A 15,166-nucleotide genomic window follows, 5' to 3' on the forward strand; every position below is an offset into this window, starting at 1 on the left:
ATTAGCCAGGAATAGCCTATCGCTTCGAGTTGAAAGGGGGCGTATCCCTTACGTGCGCGAACGAAAATGAAGAGCAGCTTTGAGCCGGGCTAGTCTGGCTTTAAAAAAAAAAAAAAAAAAAAAAGCTTTGAGCCGGGCTTTGTCGAGAGAATTTGCGGGGAAAACACGTTAGTCACACTATAAAACAGTTTAGAAGATAGTTTTGTGCGTAATATGTTGGTAAAAGTGGTTTATTTAACAAACGCTTCTTAGCAGTGCATAGCAACTTAATTGAATGAATTACGAATATTTCATGAATTACGAGAAATAGCTAATTATATTATTGCACAACCCAAACTACCATATTGTAAAGTAGTAATACATAGTTGGTTAATTCATAGTAGTATATACTGTCTATAGTTATTCCAGATGAGTTAGCTAGCTGCATGGCGCCTGGTTTTTAGAAGTAGCACAACATCAACATTATATTAGATACTTAGCTACACCTCCTATGACTTATGGCCAGTACACGGAACTCGCCACTGGCAAGTGTCACTAATATTACAAAGAGGATAATATTACGTGTCTATGGGAACCCATAATTGTGCCACTTTACTGTAGTGCCATATTTGGGCATTGTTTACATGCTAGTGTGCAGCTGCAGCTTTAAAACAGTGACCGCCACGTGTACCAATTCAGAGTCTGTTATTTTCTAGTGGTATAGCTGTTGTAGCTACGTATTATGGGGAAGGAGTTATTGGGACTAATATTTGGCGCCATTTTATTCGTGTTATTTTGCTCGTTCCATCTAGTGCAGGGTACCGGAGAGTGCGGAGCGGACCATTTCAATTGTACCAACGGAACAGCCAACTCTTCAAGATGTATCCAACAACGATTCGTCTGCAATGGGAATCCAGACTGTAGCGACCAGTCGGATGAACAGGACTGTCCGAGTATCGGAGATGGTGAGTTGTTACCAGCATCCTTATGCCCGCATATTATGCAGTCTGTAACTTGTGTACTGATAGCTACGCTACTATTGTATAGCTCATTTAGTGACGTGTAACCTTTCTTGCAGTAAAGGTGCTGGAATATTAACCACGTGACTTTCCGCGGATCAGCTATAGCTCGAGCTATAGCTGCAGCCGCGCAGTTATCTGTGATGTGGTAGCAATGATGTGTGTTGTACACGTGGTCCTACTTGTAGCAAATGCAACATAAGCTTGTAATAGCTACAATGCGTGTAGTTAGAAGCCATCTAGACAATTTGTCTGATGCAATAGCAAAATAGCTAGTACTATTATAGCTAGCTAATTGAACTATGTGTCATTGTTGGTAGAGCTTGCTTATCTGCCCACTTGATGGATTACAAGTGATGGCCTACATACATCTGGTTATTACATATGATGCTCAGCTTGTGACTTGATGTGTACCACTAGATCACATTGTTCTTGTTCAACTAGTGTTAGTATATCTCAACCACCTAACATTAATCCTTGATATCAGGATGACTGCAGGTTCGAGGCTGCCCATGGATTTTTTCTTCTTTCTCCTACTTTTCAAACATACTTAGTAAAGTTAATATAAACATCTTAGGCCTTTATAAGGTCTTCTGGTATACAAGCTCTGCCTTTACCAGGTACTTTAATGATAATCACTAACTAGGTTTACAGCAGGTATTAGGCTACCAGTATAAATTGGGTTAGAGAGGAACAGGCATCTAGTGTTATTACCTGAAGATTATAAAGATTATGTAATTATAATTCACTATTGAGCCATCACCTTAGCTATGGAGATGCGATGGCTGATGTGTAGTAATGTGCCAAACACACATCTATAATGCTTTAGGAGTATTGGGCCTACCCTATTCACCTAATATAAATACCTCACCATTTTATTGTGTCTGTTAGTTGTGTTTGAAGTGGAGCAAGTTCAGTCATTGTCCTCCAGCTGCTGGGCAGGGTTACTGCCACTGTGTGTTGGGGTAGTGACCAGTTGTGTGTATTAAACAATATGAGTGCGTGTGCTATACCGTATAGCTGATAATTTTCGAAAGGTTTTTATTTTCGGATATTTCAAAGGGGCCCTTCTCTTCGAAAATAAATTCCCACGTCTGATTGTTTTTCGAAAATAAATTCCCACAAGTGAAAGCAACCGTCCAACTTTCGGCGATTTGTTTTGCATTCCTCAAGTTTTAGCTCAGTAGCTATTGCTGATGATAATGGGTAAACTGTATCATTACTGTACCAATAACCAGAAAACAGGTGATCCAGAGTGGGAATTGATGCCGTCTGCTCTAGAATCTATGTGCGCGTGTAGGATAGCTAGCTATGATCGAGCGTGATCGTGCCAGTGAATTTACTCCACTCGAGACTCCCTCAGTCTTCTCTCCAGTGTACAAGAATGGGGGATTATTCCATCAGTAAGTCAGTTTTCGGCAAGCATTCACACATCTTCATAATTTGTGACACGAATTTCCGTTTATTTGAAATCCATCCGGACTTGGAAATATGCACTCTTCGAAATTAAAATCTTTCAAAATTCAGATTTTGCTTCTTGTGCAAAAATTTCTGTTTCGAAAGTAACCCGCTATATGGTAGTAGTGGCTTCAGTTGGCCATCTCTGATAATGATATTATGTAACCTGACAAGTGGCTACTTATCAATTTATGACAGTTAGTAAGTAATAATTTATTTGACTATATAGCAATTCTTACCATAAGCACTGTTGAGGTTTGTCACCTAACATGGAGCAATGAGACATGTCGTAGTTGTAATTGTTTTAGCACTTATACATTCCTAGAATTATCACATCTATTACATGCACGATCATGACATGTGATACTAACATGTGATCAACTCATTGTTGACTTTATCAGTACTTGTTGATCAGTAATGTTCACCATAGTTAACATGATACTTCAGTCAGTGTACACCATCACTGACTTAGTGTGGAGCACCTTTGTGTTCTAATGGTGTATGGTATATACAAGTTGTTTGTTGTACTTTACATGTTGTGCTGTGACTGTACTAACATTATCAAACTATTATCCCAGCACTGACCACCTCAACAGCTGTAAATATATTATAGTGAGCATTGTGTAGTCATGACAATTTGAGTTGCTTCTTTGTAATCCTTTAACCATCATGTTATATTGACAGCCACTGACTGTAATATTATACACTTTAGTTACCTAACCATGACTCCTCAAGAGTTGATAGAATAGGCTTCTCCTTAACAATAGTCACTGGCAGCCATTGTAGATGATTGATACCATATCATCTACAATTACTCAAACTATACACAGAAATGAAGCCCTTAACTGCTCATGGTATTATTATTATTATGGAGTGTGACCACATGTCAGAGATCCTGCTGGTCTATTAGTATTTTGGTTGATTAATAGCCTCATTGTGTTGTCACCAATTAATGCTACTGTATCAGTTACAATGACATCATGACATGTAATGACATACAGGGTCAGAATCAGGTGATGATGATAATTGTCCTCTGGGGAAATTTGAGTGTGTCCAAGCTAAATACTGTATACCAGACTCCTGGCTGTGTGATCGTGATAATGATTGTGGTAATTGGGAGGATGAGGACTCATCCATCTGTGGTAAAAACTATATTATGCTGTGTTATATAGACAAGCTCTCATTGTATCCATCTGTTCACTAATTATCTGGCTCAGTGCTTTTTGCATTTTTGAAATATTTTAATAAACTACAGTTCCCTAATCATTAAACTAAAGAATTTGTCCCATATAATACTTGTAATGTTGATAAAGTGGTTACTATGGTAACACTGTCACCACAGGTACTCCTCCAACATGTAGCCAATCACAATTCAGGTGTAGTAGTGGTCACTGTATCAGGTCAGGTTGGGTGTGTGATGGTGATAACGATTGTGGGGATTATTCTGATGAACAAGACTGTGGTATGTGTTGATGTGTCTAGTCTAGTATTAGTTGATAATGTATTGTTATAGAGAACCCATGTGATCAGGGTGAAGTGTTATGTCCCAACCAGACAGCAGTTTGTATACCAGTTCACTGGATTTGTGATGGAGAGATTGACTGTACCTCAGGATGGGATGAAGCTGTTGTTAATAATTGTAGTATGTTGAACATTTGTGTAGCTTCTTATGGTCACTGAGTTATGGTAACTGTTTGACCACTAACAATGTGTTAGAATAACTGAAGAGTGTGGCCACTTCCTCACACTTTTCATTTTGTTGTAGTACATGATAATCAGTAATCCCATTGGTTAACTATTGTTTGTGGTTAGGAAGTATTATATTGACTATATTAGTTGGAGTAGATAGTGTTTTACAGCTAACACACTGGTCACTACACTAGATACAACATGTTGGCCATATCCATACAACCAGTGGTATTGCTAGCAACTGGTTGGCGGTATTACAACACTAATTGGTTAGCATGTAGCTATTATTAGGTACAACACATCAGTCTTGCAATGGATCACAATTTCAGTGTCATGATGGACAATGTATACCATCTGGTTGGGAATGTGACGGTGAACAAGATTGTGCTAATGGAGAAGATGAAAACCAGCCGAAGTGTTGTAAGTGTGTGTGTAGTGTGTGTGTGCATGCGTGTGTGTGTGTAGTGTGTGTGTGCATGCGTGTGTGTGTGTAGTGTGTGCGTGTGTGTGTACGTGCGTGTGTGTGTCCTAATGGTGATCAATGTGTTGTACACATGTGATGAATGATATTCATGTCCTTCACTATAATAGCACATCAAATAACTGATATTTACTGCAGGGTGTGTCTAGAAATATATTACATGTCCTCACCAGTTAGGTTTCTCATTACGGTGTGTTGTGTCATATAATTATACAATTATCAGTGTCCTGTAGTAGTAGTAGTAGTAGTACCATTAACTGATTGTAATATAGCCATCATTTGTATAAGATTTGATGGACTGTTAATGGTTTGTAATGACATCATCTCGTTGATGAGGTAATAAACTAAATCTGTTAGTGACTTATCGTCCTTCACTAATAGTGACTAATGGAACATGTTAATGTGAACACTGATGACACCAGACACTTAAGGTCCCAAACTACATAAAATATCAGAACTGCTTGATAAACAGGACACTCTTCAAGATGTCCATATAAACACTAGTAGGGCTGCACAACACACGGTAGTGGTATAATCATTAAAGATGTTGTGTTTCACCCTGATCAGTATCTTCCTATTAGAAAATGTCATTTCACACTACACAACTCACTACACAGACAGTTACACAACTCACTACGTGCTACCATTCTGAGATGTCCACAGGAATTGACTTAGGGATAGAGGGAGGTCAATGCTGGACAAGCTCAAGCTAAGCTGACCATGCTGTAGTGTTGCCACGATATATCAATAGTATCAATATAATAAGGTGGTGATGTAGCCAATCAGTTATATCAAGAGTTCATAATACAGTATGAACTCATGGTTATATCAATGTATTCGCATAGTCTGGTGGTGCCCACCCCTTCACCTCCAGTTTATGTGAAGGGGTAGTTGCTGCCAGATAGTATTCATGATATATTATAATGGCGTGGGGGAGGCCAGACATATGGCTTTTAATTCAGTTATGTGCCACATCAACCCCAAAGTAAACTGTGTGGTTTTCATGTTTGTATGAAGTGCCAGCCACTTGTCTCAACTGTACAACAGTAGTAAACCTGGTAAACATGAGTAGCTTTTACTTGTGGTATACATCCACCTTAAATTTTAACTACTTAAAATGAGGAGTATGTATTATTATGTTTGTCTTGCCAATAGTTCTATATCGTGATATATGCTCATATCGTGACAAACCTTGCATGATGATATATTTTTCTATATTGTGGCAGCACTACCATGCTGTCATTACAGTACCATGTCCCTAAGGCACCCAGTATTGGAGGCCATGTCCATGGAGGCTGCATGAGAACAAGAATGTTTCTGAGGAGGAGAAGGCAGTCTGCTGTTTCGTCATTAGGTAGGCTTGGTACACATTTCCCCGGCCCTACCCATTGAGAAGGAAAAGTGGCCGTGCCACACGTGACTCAATTTTATTAGGGCCCGTTAACGTTGCTACTATAAGGAACAATCTATGACAATCACTTAAAGTGTCTTTATCATGACTGGCAGAGGAGGAATAGCTAGCCTCCCAGTTAATTCATCATTACACATAACTGCTACATGTATTGCATGTGTCCTAATTTGAGTCCTATATGCACTCCAGCTATTTCAATTACAAATGGAGATCAATTCCTTCTAATAAATTGGGTATTGAAATTGTGTGCTATCTTCAGAAACACCGACACAAATTCATCTGTTACTTGTCTCAGAAGCACTTCAGTAATTTTTACCACGATAGTGGGTTCAAACAGTCCAAACCGGGCCGTTTCTTCTTGCCAAAACGTCATTGCGTACAAGAAACCATACAAGATTGCATTCATAGTTAGGGTTTCTGGTGTGTACTGCTTGTTGCTAATAGAACCTGTCCTTATTGCTGAAAACTTTGTTGCAAGGTTTATGTCGATATCGGGACGTTTAGAAGAAGACCAGGTTCCTTGTTGTACACGATTAATCGGGAAAGGAAGGATACCACAACACGCACACTCGATCTAATAACACACTACATACTCCAATTATAGCACAGCATTACATCATACTAAATATAGCGTTACTTATAATAGCTAAAGTACAGTAACAGTTAACTATCTATGACATCCTCCGGGGCCCCCGAAAGAATGTTAGCCCACTGTGTTAATCTTTCTCGAGCCTTACTAGCTGAGCTCCTTGTAGGACGCGTTTCAATAACTTCTTCGGGGATATCCACTTGACTATTACTCGTTGAACTTGCCTTCTCGACCTCACAATCCAGTTTGTTGTCCTTACTACAGACAGTGTCCTTGCCTTGAGCAGATACTTCAAGTGGGACCAGCCTGACAATAGGTCTATTTGTTTGACCTGTACTGGTCCTAATGTTTGCGGCTCTCACCAAACCGTCACCTCCATATGTCAATTCCTCGACAACAGCCAATCTCCATTTGACGCGAGGCCCATCATCGTGCACAAGCACAACATCCCCCACAGCAATTTTGCATTCATTGCTTCCAGACGTGCGATGAAATTCCCGGAGGGAAGTTAAATATTCATTCCTCCACCTCGTTGTAAAGTGTTGTAACAGCAAGCCTTGAGTCTTTGCATCTTTGGAGAGACGATCGTGTTCGTTGTAACTTGGATCACTAACCTCATCCATAGTTCTCTGTTCATGTGGTAAGCTTGTGATTCTCCTTCCAGATAACAAGTGGGAGGGTGTTAATGGTTCAGGATCCTTTGGGTCATCAGACACGTATGTCAAAGGCCGATCATTCATCAGGGCCTCCACTTCTACCACAATTGTTTGCAGAACCTCTAGAGAAATGTGGGCTCTTCCAAGCACTTTCTTGATTGCGGATTTTGTGAGGCCTATCAGGCGCTCCCAAAATCCCCCAAACCATGGGGCCTTTTTCGGGATGAATTTCCAGGTCACTCCTTCATGGCTTAGCACTGTTCTTATTTCCTGAGACAAATATAGGGCGTTTAACTCTTCAGCTGCTGCCTGGAAGGTGGTGGCATTATCAGATATCATCAGATGAGGTGTTGACCTGCGTCCAGTAAAACGACGAAAGGCCAGGATAAATGTCTCTGTCGACAAATCAGCAACTACCTCCAGATGTACTGCCCTACTGGTAGCACATGTGAATAAGCATACATATACCTTGATTTCCTCGCCTCGGTTGTACACATAGAGAGCTCCGGTGAAGTCCACCCCAGTCACTGAGAACGGCTGTACATTCTGCAATCTTGCCTTTGGTAAAGGAGCTGGGTCTGGGGCTGTGTATGGTTTGCCTGAATGTTTTCTGCATATTACACATCGACGGAGAAGTGATCTCACGTACTGTCTGGCTCTTGGTATCCAATAGGACTGGCGCAGGGCTGTTACTGTAGTTCCAACTCCCGAGTGGTAGAGTTTAACATGTGCAGCATACACTACTAAAGCTGTAAACGGATGTTTTGGAGGTAATAGATATGGAAATTTGGCTAGTTGTGTCAACGGAGCGTTATGGATTCTCCCACCGCATCGAAGTAGGCCATTACTGTCGATGAACAATCGTAGTTGACGTACTAGTGTAGACTGTTTGTTACTGGAGTTAGGGGAATTAAGGTTGGATATCTCAGTTGCATAAATCTGATACTGGCTGTTCTTTATCCACTGTATTCTGGCAAGGTCAATTTCTGTAGCTGTAAGTTGCTCACACTGGCAGTCATTGTGTTTCCTGATGGCTGTAATGAACCTGTAAACATAGGCTGAGACTCTTAGCAATTTTCCCAAGCTGCTGTAATTGTTGGGATCGATGATGTTGTGAAGACTGATGGTTGGGGATGATGACAATGGTTGTGGAGCTGCAGGTATAAATTCCTCACAGGTGATGGCTGCCACATGTAAGTGGAAGGTTGAGGAAGGGGTCCATTGTGGCCAATTGCTGTCATTAGTTAACCATGGTGGGCCTTTGTTCCAGAGTAAAGAAGATGAAAGTTGACTGGTACTGGACCCTCTAGTGATCATGTCAGCAGGGTTATCGGCTGTCGGACAGTAGTGCCAAGTGGCATCATACTTCTGTGTAATTAGTTGGATTTCACTAACACGGTGTTGTACAAATGGCTTCAGCTTTTTATTTCCCTGTATCCAGTACAGCACTATTTGACTGTCAGTCCAAAAATGTGACTTGAATTTGTGTCGTGTGAAGGAAGTTTGAAGATAATCACTAAGTCGTGTTGCTGTGAGTGCTCCTAGTAGTTCAAGTTGTGGTACTGTAAGAGGTTTCAAAGGAGCCACTCTTCCTCTTGCCATCACAAAGGTGGTTTCATCCTTCTGACGAAAAAAGGCGATGGTGCCATAGGCCTTGATGTTAGCATCACAAAACAGATGTAGTTCAGCATTGGTCATTTTAGATTCACAGCTGTAGTACTGGCGTGGAATTGCTAGCTCACTAACAGAGACTAAATCTGTAAAAATTGAGGACCATTCTTGACATAGGATATCACTCAATGGTTCATCCCAGTCCACACTCTCCTTCCAGAGCCTTTGAATGAGCATTTTAGCTCTAATTGTAACAGGAGTAGCAAGCCCTATGGGATCAAAAACTTTGCAGGACTGCTGTAAGACTTCACGCTTGGTGACTAAGTTATTGATGTTGGCAAGTTTGCTAGGAGTAAGGTGTAGTTGATCATCATGAGTTGACCACTGAATGCCAAGGATGTTAACAGTTGTATTAGGGTCTGCGGTAGCATCCTGTGCAGCAAGAGTGTTCAATACAGAACTGTTGGATGCCCAACTGCGTAAGTTGAAGTTTGCCTCTTTCATGATTTGTCGAGCTTGTTGGTAGTACTGTGTAGCAGCCTCTGCTGATGAACAACCTGAAATGATGTTATCAACATAAAGGTTTTGAGTGATGTCATCTGCTACAGTTGTTTGATACTGTTGCAAATGATGACGTAGAACTGCATTCAGGATGAATGGGGAGGAGGTTGCCCCAAATAATACTGCTTGAAAGCGGTATGTTATGAGTTCACTGTTGGGATTACTTGTGTCGGAGAGCCACAAGAATCTTGTGTAATCTCGATCATTATGATGTAGTTTGATTTGGAGAAAGGCCTTCTCGATGTCTGTAGCAAATCCGTAATTGTGTAGACGAAATCGGAGGATGATTGAGCACAGATCATTTAGTAGCGTAGGACCTGGTTCAAGACAATCATTGAGACTTGCGGAGGATCTAGACTCACTGCAGCTGCAATCAAACACAATACGAATAGGCGTAGTCACCGAATCCTTTCGCACAGCATGGTGTGGAATGTAGTGGACGCCAGTGGATGTATTAGATGCCTGTACTCTTTCAATGAATCCACGTTTTAACTGGTCAGAAATGATAACATCATACGTTGATAGCATATGTGGTGTTTGGGCTAGTCGTCGCACTAATGAGGTGGTTCTCTTCTGAGATATGTTGAAATTAGTTGGTAGCGGAGGATGTTGTTCTTTCCATGGGAGCCTTGCCATGTATGAGCCGTCAGCACACCGGGAAATAGCGGTTGAAGAATAATTCTGAAAAAATTGTTCGTCGGGATCAAGTGGGGTTGATTGAGAAATACCAATAGATTCAACAGACCACATGTGTTGCAGTTCCTCCTCTTCTTGTCTGCTATTGGTTATCATACACATTAGATTGGTGATGTTCCTTGGTTGCTGTGGGTTTGTAATTGAAAGTGGACCTGACAAGAGGTATCCAAGTTTAGAACTGATTGCAGTAGGCCCATTGCCACGAACAGTGTGGTCACCCACGAAGTCCCAATAGTGGTTAGCACCAATTAACAATGAAATTTCAAAGCTGTCAGATCTGGTTACTGGATGTGCTAACTGAAGTCCCTTGAGGTGAGGTAGATCAGTCAAACAGGATGTTTCTACTGTGTTCTCCAAGGGTGTGGCTATGGAGGGAACAATTAAAACAGTTATGGAGATAGGTGTACCTGATTTAGTGATCACTTGAAGACTTGCGACATTCAGTTTCTTTACTTGTGGGTTAGGAGATCCAAATGTAGAGAGTTGTATTAATTCTGTCTGATGAGGCTGCAATCGTAGCTTGTCGATTAATATTTGTGTTGCGAAGGAACGTTGGGAGCCTTCATCGAATAGAATGTTTGCGTCCACTTGAGTGCCTTCATGGGCGACTGTAGCAACTGCTGTCTTCAGCAAACAGATAGGCTCCTTTGTCAACTGTATAGATTGTAGAGTTGCAGTTGTTGATATTGTCAAGGATGCTACTGGCGGTGTATTTTGAGCTGGATTGGAGTTGTTAGCCGACGGATTCATAGTTGGTGGATTACTAGTAGGATTGGTGGTGGCCGGACTTTGAAGAGTTCCACGTGGTGCTGTCTGGCTGGATGCTCTACTAGCTGAATCATCCGTGTTATTGGTGCAGAGGCTGGTATGATGTTTCCTTCTGCATAGCCGGCAACGTGTCTTTGAAGTGCACCTAGACACCCTGTGATGGCCCAGACAATTGAAACATAGGTTATTTTGTTTGATGAAATCTACTCTTGCTTGTTGCGTCTTAATTGTATCACAGTTGCTGGAATTGTGTGTAGTGTTCTTGCAGTAGCTGCAACTAGGGCGTTGACTGTGGTTGGTTGATGTGCCCTTAACATTTGCATGAAAGGCAGCTGTTGGAAGAGTTGAGGCACCTTCAGAACTCTTCGATCTTCGGGGTATGACACTATGGAGACTGGTTTCAAATATTCTGATTTCCTTAAGTAGGGCTGCTTGAAGTTCCTCTATAGTCCAATCACTGTTTTCACAAGCTCTAGCTATGTTTCTGATGGTGTTGACTGGTAGCTTTCTTAGCAGGAAGGGGACAAGCATTGCACTGTAAGAGTCAGTTTTCTTTCCTAGGGAAGCCAAGCTACGGATGTGGCTTTCAATCAGGTCATGAAACCGTCTTAAGCCCTCTAAGGTGTCTGTTGGAGTTGAAAGGTCAATTAACGCCTGGATGTGTGAACTAACCAGTAGGTGATTTTGACCAAAACGTTTCTGTAAAACTTCAACAGAGTGCTGGTAGCTAGAAGAGGTAAGCGGAAGTCCAGTAATAACTTGGGCAGCATCACCACGTAATTGGGCACGTAGGTAAGTTAGCTTCTGTGCACCAGTTAGCTGTGAATTATTGTGAATTGCTGCTTCATAACTATCCCAAAAGGGCTGCCAGTCTAATGGATCACCTCCAAACACAGAGATTGTAAGCTTTGGTAGGCGTATAGCTATTCCACCTTCACTGTTAGTAGCACCCTTGCCAGGGGCAATAGACCTGTCTTGTCGGGTAGCACCCGTGTCAGAGGCAATAGACTTGTCTTGTAGGGTGTGCAATGTTACCGCTGCTTCCTTATCAGTGGAACTACTGTCACGGACAGGGGCAGGTAGTGAAGCACCAGTCTCCAGGGTCATGGACAAGTTACTTTCTGTGTCGCCAGTGGCTTCTGAGTTTGTAGCTAGTGTTGGCTGTGAGTCCAGTAGTTTTGATCTAGGTTGCTCTGAGTGAGTAGGCTGCTGAATGCTGTTCTGCAAATATGTTTTGATGAATGACTTAATGTTTCCAACTGTCTCTGTTATTTTACACTGAACCTCTTCGGTTTCAAGAACTTCCGTCTCTAATTCATCCTCGTTTTCAATGAGTGAGAGGATCTTGGCGTCTAAATCAGTGAGTAACTTTTCCTTACGATTAAATTGATGAATTAACGACTCCAGAGCTGTAGAGGTTTTAATCCTTGTCTCTTCGGTAAGGTCGGTAGTGACCGTGTTCAGCAGTTCATCAGAATTAGCGAACAATCTCGTGAGGTGTGAGCGGTAGCCTTTTCGTGAACCGCGGTGCCGTTGAATGTCCTCCATCCTGACCTAAGGTAAATGAGAGCAACAACAAGTGTTCGCAACAAGGTATCGCTTGCCTTCAGTGGTACCGTTAGGTTTGCCACGGTACCACGACGTCTAGGTGAGTGGTTAAAAAATAATGTCGAAGGACAAGCGAAATCCTGGAGTAAGGCAACAGATCCTGGTCACAGCACCAGATGTCGATATCGGGACGTTTAGAAGAAGACCAGGTTCCTTGTTGTACACGATTAATCGGGAAAGGAAGGATACCACAACACGCACACTCGATCTAATAACACACTACATACTCCAATTATAGCACAGCATTACATCATACTAAATATAGCGTTACTTATAATAGCTAAAGTACAGTAACAGTTAACTATCTATGACAGTTTATTTGCTCCGTGATTATTGCACATGGGTGGATTAAATACTCTCTAATAGAGCAGTCATGTAAACACTCTAATAATGCAGTCAAGTGTATAACAACAATCCTTACACTGAATTTGACAACTATTAAAGGTACAAGTAATGCAAATTCTAGTTCGTATTAGGAGACTCTCAGTCTGTATGCACATTGCAATTTGATCTGTTTCATGTGTATACTGAAATGTTGACAGTGTTACTATGCAGAATGCAAAATTACACTACTCACCACAGTCTTCATTATCAATAAATTATCCATTACTGGATTAATAAAAGTTTATGAACTAGATGAATTTTAAAAATTGAAAATTTTAAGAGGGAGAATAGGGATCGTTGAAAAAAGCCATGGGATTGCTGGGGTGATAATGTAAACCACAAATCCTTGTTTTGACTTATTTCAAAATGACGCGGAGCATGTTACTAAAGAATTATGACAGAGAGTCAAAATAGGGAGTTGTGGTTTACATTACCATCCCAGTAATCCCTTCTTGTTTCATGGCTTTTTTCAGTGATCCCTATTCTCCCTCTTATATTTTCAATTTTTTTATTCATCTAAGTATTATCAAGAGTTAACTCTTGGTATTATTAATATATCACTCTTCAACACAACAAGTAGTCCAATGGGATTTATAGGGAAAATTGTTTTGTTCAAAAGCTAGGCAGGTCCATCCTCTTCGAGAACCTTCAATCAACATGACAGTCAATCTCCTCAGACCTTGGTCCCTGTTAGCTCTACACTCAATAATAACATGATGGTAGTCATCCCTTACCTCTTCACTACTGTAGAGGAGAACAAGAAATTTCCATCACCAAATATGGTTGTGTATTCACATAATCAAACATCATACTTACAGCATACTTAAATAGTAGTCAAATTATTCTTGTAGCAGTAGTAGTATTGTAGCAGTATTAGTAGCAGTAGAAGTCAATGTGTCTACTAGTTGGTCTACAGTGATGGAGTCCTTCCTACACTAGTTAAACAACTCTACCTTATAATATCAGTTATGACTGGTGTAGAGCAGATATTAGTAGTTGTGATTGGTATAAAGTGTAATAACTAAATGTATTACTCTTTAAACAGTTTGTTCAATACAGATAAATGATCTAATACAACACACTGTTAATACTCTAATAGAACAGTCACCATCCACTAGTTGATAAGGATACCACATTACCGTGAGATGTGATTACTGACAAGACGTTGTTACGTTGTTTGTTCTTGATATACTTGAGGATTCTAATGAGGACAATAATGTATTAATGAAATGTTTATGGCTATGAATCCTCACTAAATCTGAATTATTGTCTCTGAAATAATTGTATATTATCGAGTTAATTAACATAGTTCACGCCTCAGGTCTAATTTTATAAGTACTCAAATCTTGTTTATCACTATAGCAACAGTCGCACCATTGATGTGTCATGGCCAGTTCAAGTGTAAAGGTGTTAACACGTGTGTGAGATGGAACAAGGTGTGTGATGGTAGCTATGAGTGTGCTGATGGGTCGGATGAAGAAGAGGAGGCTTGTAGTGAGTAAAACTGTATAATGTCATCATTGTGTGGAGTATATTAGTCATCTTTATTGTAACTTAGTGTGTGTTGCGGTTATAAAACAGTATTTTTAGCAATGTATACTAGTAATACTGAGACTGTATTAATATTGTATTGTATTGTGTAATAGTATTGGATATATATTAGTATTGTAGAGTAGAAGCCTGTGTGTAGAACTATGTGTTAATGGTGTTACTAGTAATCCAGGACACACTGTATATTAGTTAGGATCATCTTGCCCCCCACCACACTAACCCCCACCACACTAACCCCCACCACACTAACCCCCTACCCCACTACTCCTTGTAGTAGTAACACATTAGTAACATTGTTAATGACAATGAAGCCATATTAGTGTTGTTGTAGACACTACTCCAGTTCCTTGTGTACACACCTGTGGTGACACTTGTTTGACAACAAGTCAACAATTATGTGATGGCCATTATAACTGTGATGATTGGAGTGATGAACCTGACTCATGTAGTGAGTAATTTTACCCATTTTGTATCCATGTTGTTTGTGATGTAACCAGTCTATTTGTGATGTATCCATGTTGTTTGTGATGTAACCAGTCTATTTGTGATGTATCCATGTTGTTTGTGATGTAACCAGTCTATTTGTGATGTATCCATGTTGTTTGGGATGTAACCAGTCTATTTGTGATGCTATAGCCTAGTTCCATAAGTATATGGAGGAAACATGTGAAGAATCTAATTACAATTTGTGTTGACTGTTGTATT

General features: G+C 40.6%; 3 protein-coding genes across 4 annotated transcripts in view; 2 read left to right on the forward strand and 1 right to left on the reverse strand.

Annotated features, from left to right (window-relative positions):
- Nucleotides 1–15,166, forward strand: part of LOC136256348 (very low-density lipoprotein receptor-like) — a 129,849-nt gene that overhangs the window by 85,389 nt on the left and 29,294 nt on the right. The gene's annotated exons all lie outside the window — the stretch shown is intronic.
- LOC136256349 (low-density lipoprotein receptor-like) overlaps nt 654–15,166 on the forward strand; it is a 43,835-nt gene continuing 29,322 nt past the window's right edge. Inside the window, exons 1-7 of the mRNA XM_066049284.1 lie at nt 654–944; nt 3,458–3,598; nt 3,799–3,918; nt 3,970–4,098; nt 4,437–4,565; nt 14,273–14,404; nt 14,793–14,909. Coding sequence (XP_065905356.1) covers nt 722–944; nt 3,458–3,598; nt 3,799–3,918; nt 3,970–4,098; nt 4,437–4,565; nt 14,273–14,404; nt 14,793–14,909 — 991 coding nt within the window. The 5' untranslated portion in view covers nt 654–721. The remainder of the gene's footprint in view (nt 945–3,457; nt 3,599–3,798; nt 3,919–3,969; nt 4,099–4,436; nt 4,566–14,272; nt 14,405–14,792; nt 14,910–15,166) is intronic.
- On the reverse strand, nt 7,573–12,835 carry LOC136256347 (uncharacterized). The gene is made up of 2 exons (XM_066049281.1): nt 7,932–12,835; nt 7,573–7,881 (listed from the first exon to the last, which is right to left on the reverse strand). The coding sequence occupies exons 1-2, from the start codon at nt 12,464–12,466 to the stop codon at nt 7,716–7,718; spliced, it is 4,701 nt and encodes a 1,566-aa protein (XP_065905353.1). The 5' UTR covers nt 12,467–12,835; the 3' UTR covers nt 7,573–7,715.

The sequence above is a fragment of the Dysidea avara genome, chromosome 5, assembly GCF_963678975.1.
Source record: "Dysidea avara chromosome 5, odDysAvar1.4, whole genome shotgun sequence".
Classification (NCBI taxonomy): domain Eukaryota; kingdom Metazoa; phylum Porifera; class Demospongiae; order Dictyoceratida; family Dysideidae; genus Dysidea; species Dysidea avara.

Coding starts and splice junctions, on each gene's coding strand:
- LOC136256347 (XM_066049281.1), bottom strand. CDS start 12,466: ATGGAGGACATTCAACGGCACCGCGGTTCACGAAAAGGCTACCGCTCA. Junction 7,882..7,931: donor TGGATACCAAGAGCCAGACA/GTACGTGAGATC, acceptor GAAAACATTCAG/GCAAACCATACACAGCCCCA.